The 14,402-nt window shown below is 33.9% G+C and overlaps 1 protein-coding gene across 9 annotated transcripts in view; it reads left to right on the top strand.

The window, feature by feature from the left end:
• LOC114415275 (protein SABRE-like) overlaps positions 1-11,702 on the top strand; it is a 35,723-nt gene extending 24,021 nt beyond the window's left edge. For 7 of the 9 annotated variants that reach the window (XM_028379883.1, XM_028379882.1, XM_028379884.1 and 4 more), the window contains 10 exons: positions 185-434; positions 3,623-3,847; positions 4,451-4,590; positions 6,131-6,203; positions 6,995-7,096; positions 7,199-7,381; positions 7,569-7,889; positions 7,988-8,155; positions 8,471-8,828; positions 11,054-11,702. In XM_028379883.1, coding sequence (XP_028235684.1) covers positions 185-434; positions 3,623-3,847; positions 4,451-4,590; positions 6,131-6,203; positions 6,995-7,096; positions 7,199-7,381; positions 7,569-7,889; positions 7,988-8,155; positions 8,471-8,828; positions 11,054-11,163 — 1,930 coding nt within the window. In that variant the 3' untranslated portion in view covers positions 11,164-11,702. Of the gene's footprint in view, positions 1-184; positions 435-3,622; positions 3,848-4,450; positions 4,591-6,130; positions 6,204-6,994; positions 7,097-7,198; positions 7,382-7,568; positions 7,890-7,987; positions 8,156-8,470; positions 8,829-11,053 lie in introns of those variants that run through there. The other 2 variants (XR_003667339.1, XM_028379890.1) reach the window with 2 other exon arrangements.
• The last annotated feature ends 2,700 nt before the right edge of the window (positions 11,703-14,402 follow it).

The following is a 14,402-nucleotide window of genomic DNA, read 5'->3' as shown; positions in this document are numbered from 1 at the left end:
CCATTGTTGATTCATTATAGTTTGTCATGTTTACATTCCCAGGAATGAACTTTAATCTGTGAAACAAGCACACTCATTGTGATCTTGATCTCCTTTTGCCCTTCAAGAAATTTAATCAAAGTCCAAAATGTTGTGATATATGATGAGTTCTTCAAATTAAATAAGTGTATTGTACACAATGCAGGCCTCGAAAAAGTAGCTTATCCTTTCCTGTTGAAGATGATGAAGATGTTGAAGAGGAAGCAGATGAAGTGGTACCTGATGGTGTCGAAGAGGTGGAACTTGCAAAAATCAACCTTGAAAAAAGAGAGAGGGAACAAAGGTTGCTTCTTGATGATATTCGAAAATTGTCTCTTTGGTGTGACCCTTCTATGGATCCACATCAAGAAAAGGAAAGTGACTTATGGATGATATCTGGTGGGAGATCTTTGTTGGTAAGAAATGAATTTTTTTAACAATCTTTAAATTGATCTGACTGTATAGTTTTATTTGAAGTATAGATGTTTGTTCCTAAATGTTCTGGTCCTGCTGTAGACTGATAGCAGACTTCTTATTAAAAATGTATGTCAGTAGGAATACAAGGGGTTGAAAAATAGTTAGGAAGTTTATAAGTTATAACCAACTAACAGAAATTGGTTATAGGTTGATAGCAAACAGAACAATATTAATAGAAAGAGATGATGGAGAGAAGAGTGTAGAAGTAGTATGAGAGTGGCAAGTGTTTGAGGAGCACTCGAATCATTCTCAAGATTTTATTCTGTCACTTCTAGCTACATTGACTAGAGTGGCAGTGGGTTTTAATAAAAATTACTTGACACTGGGTTTTTGTTCATATTATTTTTTGGTGCTGCCCAGTTGGGTCTATCATAGACAAAAAAAAAAATCAGGCAAGTACTTTGCTTTGTGATATTTTATGGTTTCGGTACTTGAAATATTAGTATCTATTGACAGAGGTTGATTATTAGCTGTTAGTATTACATTAATTAAGGTTAAAAAGTCACTCTTCAATATAAAAGAAGAAATTTAGTATAAGAAAAGAAGTATGTGGGAGGAGAGCTAGTCCCTAATTAGGTCCCTAATTTTTGAACATTTGGATGGTGATCAGTCCCTAATTTCTAGAGACAAACAGAATCTTCTGTACAGCTGTGCAGTTATTAGGTCCTATATTTTAGGGCTTATTATTTTGGAAAGCCGCCTTAATTGCAGTCATTTGTTCCCCACCTTAAGGAGGCATTTGGTACGTGGAAACCTTTTTCATGCTCGTGAATCATCATTTTTGGAAATCACGAATCTTTGGAATCATGATTCCATGATACCTAGGAATGACTAAAGTTTTTGGTTGGTTATAAAAACTCTCGTAAGTTTCCTGGGAATAAAAGAGTAACAATATTTTTTACCACAAACTTTATTTATCACATTATAAATGATTTAGTAAGAGTAACATGATATTTTTACAGCAATAAAACTTGTTTCTTAACTTGGAAAAGTTAGATTCCCCCCGGGAATATTTTTGTGGGAAATGTAGCCAAAAAAATTCTTGGGAAACATTGTTTCCTGGCTCCTGGGAATGTTATTTTTTAAAAAACAAACCAAACATGGGAAGCAAACTTTTTTAATTTAAGATTCCCAAGAAACTAAGAATTTCCCGTGTACCAAACACCCCCTAATTGTATTATTAGTTGTGGTTTCTTTGGGGGCTGCCTTAATTGTAGTTTCAAGGGTGGTGGTTTAGTCCTAAATTGACTAGTAATATGGCCAAAATAGTGTATATAGGAGGGACCCTCATCTTACAAGCCAGTTTTGCAGGGTTGAATTTTGTGGCTCTAAGTTCAAATTCTAAGATGATATTATAGTTTATCTTAGATCCAATGTTGGGCCACCAACATTTGCCATGCTCTAGGCCAATATCCTGGGGGGGGGGGGGGAGATGGAAAACCACCTTAGTTGTAGTCACCCCTATCCACCTTAGTTGTAGGCTTGTGACCTTAATTGTAGCCTCAAGGTTGGTGGTTTAGTTCCACATTGACTAGTGATATGATCAAAGTATTGTATGTAATTGGGGAGTAATTCACATCTTACAAGCTGGTTTTGTATATTTGAGTTAGGCCTAAATACAAATTCTAAGATATTTATTAGAAAAAACTTAAGTCCTACATTGGTAGAGATAGTGTTAGGATAGAGTATATAAGTAGAGGACAATCCTTATCCTATGAGCTAGCTTTTGGAGTTGAGTTAGACTCTAACTCCCATTCTAAGATGATATCAAAGCTTATCCTAGATCCATTAAACGAACCACCCATCATGTTATCCACACACCAAGCCCAAAAGTGTTGGGCGTGAAAGGGGTGTATTGGAAAAAACTCAAGTCTCACATTGTCTAGAAATAAGGCCAAGATACAGTATATAAGTGAGGGACAACCCTCATCCCATGAGTTAGCTTTTGAGGTTGAGTTAGACCTAAATCCACATTCTAATAGGCTTGTCTGTTCTAACAGGCATTTGTGGAAGGGGGTGTTAAGAAGTCCCTCATTGCCTGTCTTAACTCTTTGGGTGCAGCTTATTTGTTGGACAACTTCAATGCCAATTGGTTTTAAGATGAAATCTAAGATGGTATCAAAACTTATCCTTAGATCCATTCATTAAAAGGGTCATTTACCATATTATCCATACACCAAGCTCAAAAGTGTCGTATGTGAGGGAGTGTATTGGAAAATTCAAGTCTCACATCGGGTAAAAATAGTGTTAAGATAGAGTATATAAGTGGAGGGAAACCCTCACTCTACGAACTAGCTTTTCGGGTTGAGTTTGACCCAAATTCACATTTTAAGAATATTTATTAATTCCCTAATGCTTGTATTATTTTGTTACTGTTACTTTTTCTTTCCTTATCTTTAGAATTTGTTTAATGTATAGTTGACCAATTCTCCTATTTTATTGCACCCATTGTTATCAATGGTGGATGACAGCCATTAGAGTTAGCCATATGTTATGTTGTATTTTACTGTATTTGTTATTTGTTTCTCATGGCCTTCGACCCTTAATTAGTTTGGGTTCTGTTGAACACTTAAACTACAGCTAACAAGACTGGGAAGCCATTCAGTTACTGTTTTTCTGATTGAAATCACAGATCCAGTTCAGTCTTTATATTCTTAATAATGATGCTCGGTGTAGCAGCATTCCATCAAAATTTATGGTTCTTTCCCCCTTTTGTTAGGAGTGGAGGTATTAAGGTTGAGAGAAAAACAGAGAAATTGAATTGGATTCTGAAAAATGAATTCACATATACAATGGAGGATGAGTTCAGCTATTTATAGCTGTACTGTTAGAGAAACTGAAACTATATCTTTAACTAACTGTTAGTCACGGTGGTATCACTATTACAAATGTCAACTAATTGTTAGCTGTGGCATTACCCAATTCACACAAATTAAAACTACTCTAATAGAAAGAAGCACGTTTCATTTTTCATTGGCATTTGAGGAATCCTAAGCTTTCACGAGTTAATTTGTTCTCCTATTGTGTTTGCGATAGAGTTTTGAGATGTGTAGATTTTTTTTGTATATGCATATATCAGTAGATGACAAATGTGCATACCTAATGAACAATAGTCCAACACTTACAGGTCCAGGGACTGAAGAGAGAGCTTGTAATTGCTCAAATATCTAGAAAGGCAGCATCTGCGTCATTAAGGACGGCTCTTCAAAAAGCTGCGCAACTACGGCTAACAGAAAAGGAGAAGAACAAAAGTCCTTCCTATGCTATGCGCATATCTTTGCAAATTAACAGAGTTGCTTGGAGTATGCTTGTTGATGGTAAATCCTTTGCTGAAGCTGAGATTAATGACATGGTAAGAATTATTTTCCAAACCCATTCTCTCTTACTTCTCTTTATGTTTCCTTCCAAAATTTAGTGAGTCCACCTTAAATTTGCTTCTCACGAAGTATACACTGTTGTCTCAATGCCGGATCTTCTATGTATCAAGTCTTGCATAATATTTATATTTATTAGATACATTCTAAAAGTTTCTTGCATTGACGTCTGTTTAATTTAGTTTATTTTGGAGAACTAATTACTTTTTTTTGTGAACTTTCTGAGAGAGCTTCAGAAAAAAAGGTGATTATTTCTAGTGAAATTCGATTCCCAGACACGGGCTAAGACTCAATTTTCCCATGACTAGATGATATATATAGAAGGCATTCTTACATGACTAATGTTTACCTTCTACCTTTGTATGCCATTGAATGCTTTATCCCTTACTGCTATGGGGGAGGGGATCATGGAAAAATCACATTAGTCTTTTCTAGTTTGGTTGTTCTTTCTTGTTCTTGTTCCTTTCCGGAGAATGATGGTTCCTTGCTAGCAATTTGTTATGTAACTTTCTTAATTCATTTCTTTTTGGCCACAATTTGGAAGATTATTCTGATTCGGTTTCATGTTGCCAAATACTTAGATATATGACTTTGACCGGGATTACAAGGATGTCGGCATTGCTCGGTTTACAACAAAATATTTTGTTGTCAGAAACTGCCTGCCTAATGTCAAGTCAGATATGCTTTTGTCAGCATGGAATCCTCCATCCGAATGGGGAAAGTATGTAATTTTATTGGACTTTCTCTTAATTGGTGCTTATGTTGTTATGATATTTGTTGCCATGCTGTTCTAACCTCTATCAATGGTTTTAGACCAACTATAGAATTGGTGAAGGTACTAGTTCATAGTTCATGGTTAAATCAGCAATAAAAATATATGTTTTTATTATTATATAATAAATTAAACATTAAAATAGTATATTGTTAAAAAGTTAAATTAGGCAAATATTTAAATTTACATGAGGTTCATATTACAAGTTCTACAAGAGAAAAAAAATCATCATAAATAGTTAAATTGTAACAGTCTATACATATATCCCATACATGAGTCTTCATTTATTTTAAAAATGTTTCAGAATAAAAAAATTTAAAGCGGTTCAAATTGGTTTTCTGCACCATTTCTTACCTAGTTTAGGCTGGTTCTTGATGGGTTTTTTGCTCTATCAATTTTTTGGATAGTCTGAACCAGCGATCTGATCATTTCTTTGTCCAACATCCAGCTTTAATAAATATGATTTTATACATTGTGTTAATCTTTTGGAGATAGGTTATGTTTTGATTTTTTTTTTTTGAGGTTCTGATTCAAATCCATCCTTCCTTCCCTCTCTCTCTCTCTCTCTCTCTCTCTACCTTCACCCATTTGTTGTGCTTGTGGTCATGATATAGTTTTACATGACTACAAGCACAATAAGTCAGAAGTGCTCCTCCTGTTTTCATCACCAGAAGGTTGTAAAATACAGCTTCCTCCCTCCTCACCCATTACTTTCTGTAAGTTTAAGAAGGAAGTACCTCCTTGCATATAAAGTAAAACTATTAGAATGAATGAGAAATATCCAATAGTATCCTGATTTCCATATGCGTGTCTCAGCCCCCGTTGTTGCCGATCTCTACAACATCAACCTTGCACTACTGTCCTTGTCTCCAATCTGCCTTCCCTTCATCAGTTTTGGGTCTTGTGCCTCATGCATTTTCAGCGTTTGGCATCATTTCTCTCCTCTTGTTAACCTGTGGCTTTTGTCGCCTCTAACAACCTTTCCTCAGGTGTTTCAGGATGAAATATCCTCGTGCTGTTTGTTGATGCTGCTGGATTTTCTTAACACATCTAAATGTGAACTAGCCACTTGTCCTGGACACGGTTTGAGCCCCACCGGTTTTTTGTCCAAAATGTGGTTTGCCCTGTTTTCTGTTGTAGATTAGGCCCTGGTCCTTGTCTCAGATGCAGTTTGGCTCTGCTAGTTTCCAGTCCCAGATCTTGCAGTCTTTAACCAGGTTGCTCTGGCCTTGTTTCCATCCCAAAACATTCAGATTTCAGTATTTATCATTGCATTCTCTTTCCACCAAAAATCATTCCACTGACTGATTCTCACCAATGGGTCATTCAGTGATGAATTGACTGTGATTTGTATCATTCCGGTGACTGTGATTTATACTAAATTTTTTAAAAGGGTGAGCTACTGCATATTAAATCCTGCTGTATTTGTGTTTGTATTTGCTGCAAGTATCATATTGCATGACTACTCCTTTTTGAAATTCTTTTCCAGAAAAGTGATGCTTCGAGTGGATGCACGACAAGGAGCTCCAAAGGATGGGAATTCTCCCCTTGAACTTTTTGAGGTAATCATGGTTATCAAACTCTTGAGTTAACTTGTTAACTCTTGCGAGTTTACGAATCCACTTACCCTTTGTGAGTTGACTCGTGTGTAAACTCTCTTTTTAGTAGACTCTATAAACTCTAAGTAAACTCGGTAGACTCTCGAGTTTACTACCGAGTCAACAAGTTAAAAAAATTAGACCAAAATATAAGTCATTTTGAATTGTTTTCTGTTTGTTTAGTAGTCAACATATCTTCATTTAGTGTGTTGTTCCCGAATAAAAAAATTCTCACATTTAATAATATCAAACCCTTGTTCTCTAATAACATCAAACTCTCGATGGGAATGATCTACCACTACTATAACATCTGCAAGTTATTATCTAGTAGTGATGCATTACTAACCTTGGTTATTTAAGTATTGTGAAATTTATCGTTTATTATTTTTCTTTATTATATTGTTGAAATGTTTAATGGATATGTTATTTATAAATATTTTGTTATTATTTTTATATGAAACTCTTACGAGTTGAGTCCACGAGTCGAATCTATGGAACTCTCACGACAAGTGGCTAGTTCACATTGCAATGATTACCGCGATACACCTTTCTTTGAAAAAACTATTGCAATGTGAAGTTCATATTCACATATTGAACAGCCAATTGCAATGACAGAGTAAATGTAAATACCAAAGAGCTAGAAAATGTTAAATCTGCATTGTGTGTTTTTCAGAATCTGTAGCTAAACTTGCAATTGCTTAGAATGTCTAGATTGGTTTGGCCTGTTTCTTACATGAACTTGCTTTTCACTATAGATAGAGATTTATCCCCTTAAGATCCATTTAACAGAGACGATGTACAGAATGATGTGGGAATATTTCTTCCCAGAAGAAGAACAAGATTCCCAACGTCGTCAGGTTAGTTTAAGATTACAAATCTCATATTATGATGTATAAAAAATCAAGGCTAAGTTAGCAGAAGAACCATGTCAAAAGTTAAAATAGTGGTTATTTGTTTAGGAGGTTTGGAAGGTTTCAACCACTGCTGGTGCAAGGCGTGTAAAGAAAGGTTCATCAGTTCTTGAAGCTTCTGCTTCAAACAGTCACACAACAAAAGAGTCTGAGGCTTCATCCAAATCTGGCATATCTGCAATGCTATTTCCCACATCAAGTCAGCCTCCAGCCCATGTTGACTCAGCTCAAGTGAGTATTTGATGAATTGCTAATACATGGTTCTCAGGTCAGATTATTAATAATATCAGCAAATGCTAACGTTGGTCTGCATTGATGGAGAGCTAGGGAGGAAAATAAATTTTTCTTTTCTCATGTTCTCCCAATTTATTAATTTAGATGCTACATTTCTCAAGGAGTTTCTGAAACCTTCTTGCAGGCATCCAAAACACAAAATGTCAAAGCAAACCCTGGCAATGGTGCAACCCCCGAGTTGAGAAGGACATCATCTTTTGACAGAACTTGGGAAGAGACTGTGGCAGAATCTGTAGCTAATGAACTTGTGCTACAAAGCTTTTCTTCCTCAAAAAATGGCCAATTTGGTTCTACTGAGCAACAAGATGAAGCTGCTAAGAATAATTCAAAAGGTGTGAAAGGTGGTCGCTCATCTCATGAAGAAAAAAAGGTGGCTAAATCACATGAAGAGAAGAGATCTAGGCCACGGAAGATGATGGAGTTTCACAACATCAAAATTAGTCAGGTTGGTATTTTTGGGCCTTTTGGTAAAATTGTTATCTATCATCACTTCTGATGCAATAATTCAAATTTCAGCTAAATGTCATGGATTATTTCTTACAGGTTGAGTTATTGGTTACATATGAAGGGCAGAGATTTGTTGTAAATGATCTCAAATTACTGATGGATCAATTTCATCGAACCGAGTTTACTGGAACTTGGCGAAGACTCTTCTCGCGAGTTAAGAAGCACATCATCTGGGGAGTCCTAAAGTCTGTAACTGGAATGCAGGTGATGAATGACTTACAGTTTCCTTTCTCCTCCTTTCATTTTGTTGTTAATAATTATATACAACCCTGTTCCTTTTTAATCATATATGCTGTTTTTACCTACCACTGCAAATTTATGTGGATGTTATAAAACAAACATGCTGTCACAGTAAACTGACAGAAAAAGAAGTTGAGTGAAATTGTTTTTCCAATTTCCTTTAAAATAGCCTTTAGCAATCAAGAAAAGCACTGTATTGATAACATGGGTCTATTTGGTGGCAACTTTAACTGTTCTGCTAAATCCTTTAAATGTGTATCTTTTATATGGATTATGTAGGGTCGGAAATTTAATAGACCCACTGGTGCTGGTGTTCCTGAAATTGATCTTATTTTAAGTGACAATGAAGGCCAGGCAGGAAAATCTGATCAATATCCACCATCTTGGCCTAAGCGTCCAAGTGATGGTGCAGGTGATGGATTTGTAACATCCATTAGAGGACTGTTCAGTACTCAACGCCGCAAGGCAAAGGCATTTGTGCTCCGAACTATGAGGGGAGAAGCAGAGAATGATTTTCAAGGTGATTGGAGTGAAAGTGATATGGATTTCTCTCCTTTTGCTCGGCAGCTCACGATTACAAGAGCTAAAAAGCTTATTAGGAGGCACACTAAGAAGTTCCGTTCCAGAGGACAGAAAGGTTTATTTGTCACTTTCATGCTATTGCTTTTATTGTTTTTCTAGACAGTCTAGTTAATATTCAATTGTTTCATGGACATATTTTTGTTTTTTTGGATTTTTTAGAACATATGTATGGCCAAAAAATTATTATTAAAAGGATAAGAAATCTCCCCTCAAGGATAAAAAAGAAAGCAAACTAAAATTGCTCAAGGTAAGGATGAAACAAACTTGTCCTTCTCTCTACATATTATTGGGAAAAACCCAAGTCCACATTGGCTAGAGATAAGGCCAATATAGAGTGCATATAATTGGGGGGCAATCCTCACTGTGTGAGCTAACTTTTGGGGTTGAGATAGGTCCAACCTCACATTCTAAGATGTTATTAGAGTCTTTCTTAAATCCAATAAATGGACCACCCACCATGTCATCCACACACCAAGCCCAAAAGTGCTGAGTGTAAGGGGTGTATTGAAAAAAACTCAAGCCCAACATTGACTAGAGATAAGGTCAATATAGAGTATATAAGTGGGGGACAATCCTCCCCCTATGAGTTAGCTTTTGGGGTTGAGTTAGGTTCAAATCCACATTTTAAGACATATTAGTAATATAAATTCTCTTGACAAAGCTATTAGCATAGCACCAAAAAGAAGCCTTAAACACAATCATATCCCAAATCTAATATAATTGAAAAAGACATTTGAAAGTACCGGCATTCTCCAAGTAAATATGCCTGAGAATTTCAAAAATAGCTACGGATATAAAGTTCATACTCTACTCTTGCCAAAACCTTTTCTTTATTGATCTTTTGTTCTTAAGAAGTCAAGCACCAAACAATACCAGCCCATGCCCAAAAGCCAGACTGATGGTAAAGCCTTTCCAAAACCATCTGAACAGGTGATGAGAAATTGTTCCACAGTGAAAGGATATACCATGTGTTCACCAAGAATTCCTAAAAACTATTCCATTTAAAATTAGGTGATTTACAGTTTAAACATAAATGGGTACTGTTACTGAACCTGGCCTGCATGTACTTGAAAGAAGAGAAGCCTGTGGTCTAAAATTCCATCTGCAATAATTCTGTTAGTTATAGAGTTCAGCTAGTCAGTTGTCCAGACAGAAGGCTTGTTATGGAGGTAGGTTTGAACTTCCAAATGTGTTTGTTGAGGAAGAACTCCAAAGATTAGGACTTGCGAGGAAGTATGCCAGAAAATTGAAGGTCCTATTTCTCCTTTAGACATAACTTAGGTGCAGTGCGTAGGACCTTTTGGTTCTATTCTCGGATCAAAATTGAAGTTTCATTTCAGTAACCCACCACACCAACCTTCAATGAAACTCAATTTTGGTTAATCAACAACACCAAAGTACCTATGGTACTGCACCTAAATTTTCTGCCTCCTTAATTAAGAAAGACGAGTAGAATTTAAGTTTTTAGGAAGAATGTTCTGGCCTTTTACGTTGTATCTGTTAAGGGATTGTTGTAGCAATTTTCTTTGGATTATGCAATGCTCTTTTTCTAAACATGGATTATCCTATTCTTTAGAGCTGATTGCTTGAATAAAGTAAAAGCATAATGGGTTCTAACTTCAGTAATTTCTCTATTACTTGGCTGGATTACTCATGATTGCTTACGTACTCATGGTGGTTGCTATAATGATCATTTTTAATATGAATAACACTTGCATGAATTTAAGCTGTTTGTGAGGTGCTGTATATACTTTGACCATCTATCCTAAACTACTTTCCTCTTTCTCTCTCTCACTCTCTAATGATTGTGTGTTGTTTCCTCTCATTATTTGTCTTTTAAGGTAACTAAAAGAGTTAGGATGTAGTTGCGAATCAATTTAAGTATTTAGTGAAGATACTAAAAATTGAGGGTATTAATTGAAAAATAATTAATGTTTTCTTGGTTATCTAAAATGACATATTAGGATACAACTAAAATACTCAAAATAGCATTGACATGTAATACGAGATGGATGTAGTACTTTAGTTGATTGAATCCCCTAACATTCAAGATTATACTGGCCTTTTGAATCTAACATTTACAATAAACTCGCATTATCTTTCTCAACTCTTCGAATGAGTCTAGGTTTGAAATTAACCATTCAAAGCTGTGTTGTTTTTTATCAAAGGCTGTGTTGTGTTTTGATATTTGATTTCCTGACATTTATTTTTTTCTTCTGCTAATCGAATCGCTTCATGTTCATTTGATTACTTGAGGAATGAAGTTTGAATCTCTTTCAGGTTCTACTTCACAACAGAGAGAATCGCTACCATCATCACCACGAGAGACAACTCCATTTGACAGTGATTCTTCAAGTGGATCCTCACCATATGAAGATTTTCATGAATAGAAATATTAATCATCTAAAGGATTTCTTACTTTTCAGCTGAGCATGATGCATATCTCATCTAGTTCTTAAATACTCTAAAGGAAGGGGCTCGGTTGAAAGCTATATACATCTTGAACAGAGGGGCACTTGGAATGGAAAGAGAACTTGGGACTATGCATGCATGCTTGCATGGTTGATGTTGATTGCTATTCATTGTGTATTTTCTGTTGCAACCTAAGTCATCGGTGAAAAAGAGCCTTGCTTGCTTTCATCTCACATCTAACATCTTCTACGCAACATCGATCGGACATCTAACATTTGTATTCCTTGACAACTTCAGTCATCGATGAAGAGCCTTGCGTTCATCTCATACGTGTGTTTTCGGGTTGTATATTCCTGTAGCTTCTGGTCAATGTTCAATTTTTGGCTTCTTAATTTAATTAGAAAATAGTAGAAAATAGGAGCCTAGAGGTTGACATGATTATGTATATACATTTGATTATATTTTGGAAAATAGAATAAAAGCAATATCTTCTTTCGCACAGAGAGATTATTCTAAACCATTTTCAAAGGAATAATGCCCGTGTAGAAAGTACTGAGCAGCAGGATATTTATTTTAGTACATTTTTTGTGTGTGAATATTTTGCACATTATCTTATCACACCAATACAGAGCATTATATATTATCTTCTCAGAAATTATGAAACATAAGTCTATTGAGCTTCCTTTTTTCTAAGAAAAATCCCGCTATCAACCAGTAAACTTCATTAAATGTTTAGTTCTTCAAAGTGTGGATGATGGATGAGGAGGATTAGGCGTTTGATACTTCTTAGTTTCTAGGAGATAGAAATGTGTCAGCAATACTGCCAGTGATATATTTGTTTTCACTGATGATTATACAATTTATTTCATACGGAGAGATTAATTAGAATTCAAATTCAAGATTAAGAGACATAAATTCATTTATATCAATTATTGTTGGTATATTGTCAGTGATGTAATAATAATAATAATAATAATAATAATAATAATAATAATAATAATAATAATAATAATTAAAAGTATCCTATAACAAAAAAATGTTTAAATACTTAAAATTGTATAAGTATCAGATTTTACTAGCAACAAACTTTATCATGTTAGACTTTCAATATCAAATTTTGTTAAACAATAACCTTATTTAGAATGAAAAATTGTAATAAAAATCAATTTTTGTTGAACAATATCATTCTTTTAATAATAGTTATTATTATTTTATTATTTTGTCAATAACCAATCTATATAGTCATTATTATTATTGTGATTACTATCACATAACATAATATACTATGTCCAGACTTTATAATTATAAATAATAAATACACTAACGCTTTTTTTAGGATAAAGATAATCTACTGACTACTAATTTAATTCTCTAACCATTTAATTGACACTAATGTGATTTTTTTTTAAGTTTGTAATATCACGAGACATAAATAGTACTTTTTTTATAATCATCATCATTCACAATCCTTGAATCTAAAATTTTATTTAAAAGAAGAGTGTAACACCAATTAAATCTTTTTATTCTTTAAATGATTAATAAGAATTAAAAAAATATATATTTATGAACAATGTACTGTACAAAATCTGTTTAATTAAAATATATTATAAAGTAAATGTGATTATATTTTATAATTTTATTTTAATTCCAAGTACTTAAATAATCATATTATTATAATTTTGGGTAAAATATGTTTGTGGTTATGTAAAATTTGGAAAGTATTAATTTTGTTCTCATGCAACTTTATTTTTAATTTATAAAATATATTTTTGTTGATCATTAGTGGAAGTTTTGTTAAATAATTTCTCACGTGACGTGACTAAATGACTTAATTACTTTGTCTTTCTACTTTCTTAATTCCTTTCATAAAAAAATACAAGAAAATAAAATTATAACTTTTTGGAGGTTTTTAGCCGAAATTTTTTTTTTTAATTTATTTTGGGGAATCTTAGTTGCCACAAATTGTTTAATTCATTTGTAATCAAATTACACGTATATGTTTGTTGGTTACGTCAGATCACCGTCTAACAGAATTATCACTGAGAATCAATCAAAATATATTTTATTTTTATAGGGACCAAATTAATTAGAAAAATTTGATAAAAACGAAATTAATACTTTTCAAATTTTATAAAGATTCCAAACATATTTTACCGTATAATTTTTATCTATTTTTTGAAGCAACAAGATTATCTCGTAATCATTTTTTAATGTAATTTTGATACATTATCATTTACAATGTCAGCAAATTAAAAAGCATCCTATATATATTTTTCAAAGCAATCATTAAAAATGTCTATATGGTGCCATTATTTCTGATATTTAGATTTTAGTTGCAGAAGACTGGTATGAGATTCTACAGTATGTTCTCCAGCAAGGCCACTATTGCACAGGTTTCATGTCCAAAAGTCCATCATGGTAACTATTTCGATGTACTTAACTGCTAATCAAGTAGGTGTCCTCTTTGCTAAGAGTTAGGTGTTTGCTCAGTGGGTTATGATCTTTATAGGCTCTTTCTAGTTTAAACTTTTCAAAATAAGTTCTTTTTAATTTAGTTCAAGAAGCTTCCCAACCAAATTTATTAATACATTCTCAATTGATAAAAGCTTATTGAACAAGTGCTGAGTTAAACTATTTTACCCAAATGTGCTTAGTCTTTTAGTTGTGGTTTTCACTTTCACTTTAGCACACACACAAAAAGAAGCAAGAATAGGCCAATAATGTCTCATTATCTTGTTCAATTCGTGCAATAAGAGGTTAAATTCATCTTAGGAAGCAAATCTAACCTCAGGTAGCATGACTTTGTCGACATATATCATATATCAACAGATTCAATTACAGTGGAAATTTTCAGGCAATATTTTATGATATTAAATTTATGGTCTTGCCTGAACTACAAATATTGTCCCATCTTTAACCACTCCTTCAATGTCCTGAGGGCAACCATAAAGGTCCTCTAAGATTTTTCCTGCCTTTGCAATTCTTGAGAAGAGTGAGGTTTGAAATGGTTTATCAGCAATTATTGGATCCTTGGAGTAGTCTAGCACAACTTTCTCAACCTTATCCATAATTACACTGCAAGAAATTTGAGCAAGAACTTATAGGTAGCATGACATCCAAGCAAGCAGAAAATGCAATTGTAAAAATTTTACAATTTCCCTGGGAAGAGATTCTAATGCTTAGTCATCCAACTACATTTCAAGTGTATCAGTATTAC

Source organism: Glycine soja, chromosome 6 (genome assembly GCF_004193775.1).
Source record: "Glycine soja cultivar W05 chromosome 6, ASM419377v2, whole genome shotgun sequence".
NCBI lineage: Eukaryota > Viridiplantae > Streptophyta > Magnoliopsida > Fabales > Fabaceae > Glycine > Glycine soja.
This window is presented reverse-complemented; position numbering and strand designations above follow the sequence as displayed.